The following is a 3,125-nucleotide window of genomic DNA, read 5'->3' as shown; positions in this document are numbered from 1 at the left end:
AAATCAAGTTTGCGTTCGTAATCTTTGATTTGTGGCATTGGTATCTAACATTTTTGTTCAACACTGTAAAACCTAGAAAATTTTTCGTTAGTGAGTGTTAGTTTTTGGAAAAGTTAGAATTTTTTTAACATTTGTGTAAACTGTTTAGGGAAGTGCATTGTAACGTATTATAATTGGTTGTGTGAATGTCATTGTCGCTTTTTTGTCTTTGGTTTTGGTTTTCCATACTTGTTAGCAGTTACTTTTAGCGTTTATATAGTGGTCACATGCCCATAAAGTTCATTTTGTAAGCTTGCGTTTGGGATGTCTGAGGAGAGGTTTAATGTTGTGGTCCACCATAGTGGGACCCTAGTAAATGATATTCCTTTTGAATATGTTGGTGAGGAAATAACATATTGGAGTGTGGACCCTAACAAATGGAGTTATTTCGAAGTGGTATGGACTAGTGGATGTTGATGTAAATGTTGATGAAGTACTTTTGGACAATATAGAAGGGGTTGTATCAGTGAAAGTTAATGAAAATGAAGAAAGTGGAAGTAAGGATGGAGATATATTGCACATAGCCAAAAAAAACCCATATGACAGGGGGTTGTCTGAAGATGAGTGGGACTTAAATTTTTTGGCCACTCTAGAAGAAAGTGGAAGTGAGGATGCAGGTGATGAAAGGCAAAGTTGTGGTACATTTGGAACATTTGTTATGCAAAAGAGTATGTCTGAATACAAGTGGGAAGTGGGAACAAAGTTTAGGAATAGAAGTTATGTAGTCCATGGTGGGAGGAATTTGAAGTTTATTAAGAATGATAACAGAAGGGTACGAGTGAGATGTTTGGGTGCCCAAAAAAGTTGTCCATGGATGGCTTATTGTGAGTATTTGAAAGGATGTAGGACATGTCAATTGAGAAAAATATTGGATAATCATACTTGTAGTAGGCAATTCAACATTAAAATGATGAATGTTAAGTGGTTGAGTGAGACATTAGATAATTCACTACATGAAAATCCGAATTTGAAGATAAATGAAATACGCTCAAAAGCTTTAAGGAAATGGAATACCAATGTCACAATTTCTAAAGCTCGTAGGGAAAAGATAATTGCATCTTGCAAAGTTGAAGATAGTTTTAAAAATCAGTTCAAAAGAATATATGACTATACACATGAATTATTGAGATGTAACCCTGGATCAACAATAAAAGTTAAAGTGGATAGTGACAATGGTGAGACAACATTTCAGAGGTTCTACGTTTGTTTGAAAGCTTGCAAGGTTAACTTTCTCTCTTGTAGGCCATCTATTGGTTTGAATGGATGTCTTTTGAAAGGAAAGTATAAGGGGGAGTTATTTACATCTATTGGTAGAGATCCTAATGACCAGATGTTACCTCTGGCATATGCAATTGTAGAAGTAGAGAACAAAGATAGTTGGACATGGTTTTTGGAGTTGTTGATAGAAGACCTTGGGGGTGCTGAAGTATGCAATTCATGCACTTTTATGTCTGATCAACAAAAGGTAAATGTATTTCTTATATGTTTCTATTTTGTTTCCTAAGATTAATTGTATTAGTGATATCAAAATTGGTCCCCATTTTTGTTTAAAATGTTCAATTTGGTCCCTTTTTACAGGGTTTACTGCCAGCTATGTTTGAACTTTTACCTAGGGCAGAGCACAAATTTTGCATGCGACACTTATATGCAAATTTTAGGAAAAACATTTCTGGTCAAAACTTGAAGAATCTAATGTGGAAGGCTGCTGCAAGTACATACCCCCAAGCTTGGGAAAGAGAAATGTTAAATATAAAGGAAGTGAATGAAGAGGCTTACAAATACCTAATTGCTATCCCACCAAGGTATTTTGTTCCTTAACAATACATTGATGACATGTAGAGTGGATATAAACATCATTTTTATTCCTTGTAACAGGTATTGGTCTAGATCTAGATTTACAGGTCGAGCACTTTGTGATACATTAAACAATAACAGGAGTGAAGGTTTTAATAGTGTGATTTTTGATGCACGAGGAAAGCCCATTATAACCATGCTCAAAGAAATTAGAGTTTACCTCATGAAAAGATTGGCAACCAGCAGAATTAAGATGTGTAATATGGACTTTGATATCTGCCCCAAGATTAGAAAAAGACTTACAAAAGAGTCAAATTTATCCAAAAATTGGATCCCTAGGTATGCATTTCCTTTCCCACTATTAGTTGATGGCACTTGGTTTGTGATTAAAATGGCGGTATTGATCACTTAATTTTTAACTTGTATTTATCTATTACTTCATGGCAGTTGGTCTGTAGAAAAACCCTATGAAGTTAGGCATTTTGCACAGATTACAAACAAGTTTGTAGTTAACCTGCACAGTCAAGATTGTACGTGCAGGAAATGACTTATTTCTGGGATCCCTTGCTGCCATGCAATTGCAGCCATGAAGCTCTTAAATTTAGATCCAGAAGATTATGTACCCATTTCGTTCAGACGGTCCACGTATGATGAAACATATGCCTGCATTATATTTCCGGTCAATGGCCACCTGTTATGGGAAGATCATCTTACCCAGATGTCCTCCCACCATTCAAGAGAAAATTACTAAAGAGAAAAAGAAGGTTGGAGCAATGAGAGCTAAGGAGGGATGAGACCTAGATGACCAAAGGTGGCCACCGCAAAAAATGTAGTATTTATCGTCAACTTGGACATAACAGAAATAATGGCCCCTATAATTTTAATTATTTTATTTTTTTATTAATTTAAATAGTTTATATTTAATATTTTTATTAATTTAAATAGTTTATAATGAAAAAAATTGTTATTAATTAATTATAATTTTAAAAAAATATACTATAATAATAAAAATTCAAAAAAATAAATTATATTGAAATATTAATTTTTTTGAATTTTTAATTAGATAATTACAATAATTATAGTTATAAATTATTTAATTGAAATTATTTTATAAGAAACTTAATTTAATTACAAAAATAATTAAAATCATGAAATTTAGTTATTTAATCATATTAAAAAACTTTAATTATTAATTAGATATAATTTTAATTATTTTAAATATATTTAAAAACATTTTTTACAAATTATAAATTATTATAATTAATAAAAAAATTAAAAATTAAAAAAAATAA

At 31.8% G+C, this 3,125-nt stretch overlaps 1 protein-coding gene across 1 annotated transcript; it reads left to right on the top strand.

The window, feature by feature from the left end:
- The first annotated feature begins 303 nt into the window (after positions 1-303).
- Positions 304-2,627, top strand: LOC108327442 (uncharacterized). The gene is made up of 6 exons (XM_052872581.1): positions 304-379; positions 474-1,504; positions 1,618-1,841; positions 1,915-2,172; positions 2,281-2,363; positions 2,470-2,627. Exons 1-6 carry the CDS (start codon positions 304-306, stop codon positions 2,625-2,627), a joined length of 1,830 nt encoding a protein of 609 aa, XP_052728541.1.
- The last annotated feature ends 498 nt before the right edge of the window (positions 2,628-3,125 follow it).

This window comes from Vigna angularis, chromosome 2 (assembly GCF_016808095.1).
Source record: "Vigna angularis cultivar LongXiaoDou No.4 chromosome 2, ASM1680809v1, whole genome shotgun sequence".
In the NCBI taxonomy this organism is placed as follows: Eukaryota; Viridiplantae; Streptophyta; class Magnoliopsida; order Fabales; family Fabaceae; genus Vigna; species Vigna angularis.
The sequence above is the reverse complement of the archived record's forward strand: the minus strand, read 5'-3'. Positions and strand labels throughout refer to the sequence as shown.

Excerpts from the sequence above, each read along its gene's own strand:
- LOC108327442 (XM_052872581.1), top strand. The coding sequence starts at position 304 with ATGTCTGAGGAGAGGTTTAATGTTGTGGTCCACCATAGTGGGACCCTA. Across the intron at positions 1,842-1,914 it reads CTAATTGCTATCCCACCAAG|GTATTGGTCTAGATCTAGAT; the intron begins GTATTTTGTTCC and ends TCCTTGTAACAG. Across the intron at positions 2,364-2,469 it reads TAACCTGCACAGTCAAGATT|ACGGTCCACGTATGATGAAA; the intron begins GTACGTGCAGGA and ends CATTTCGTTCAG.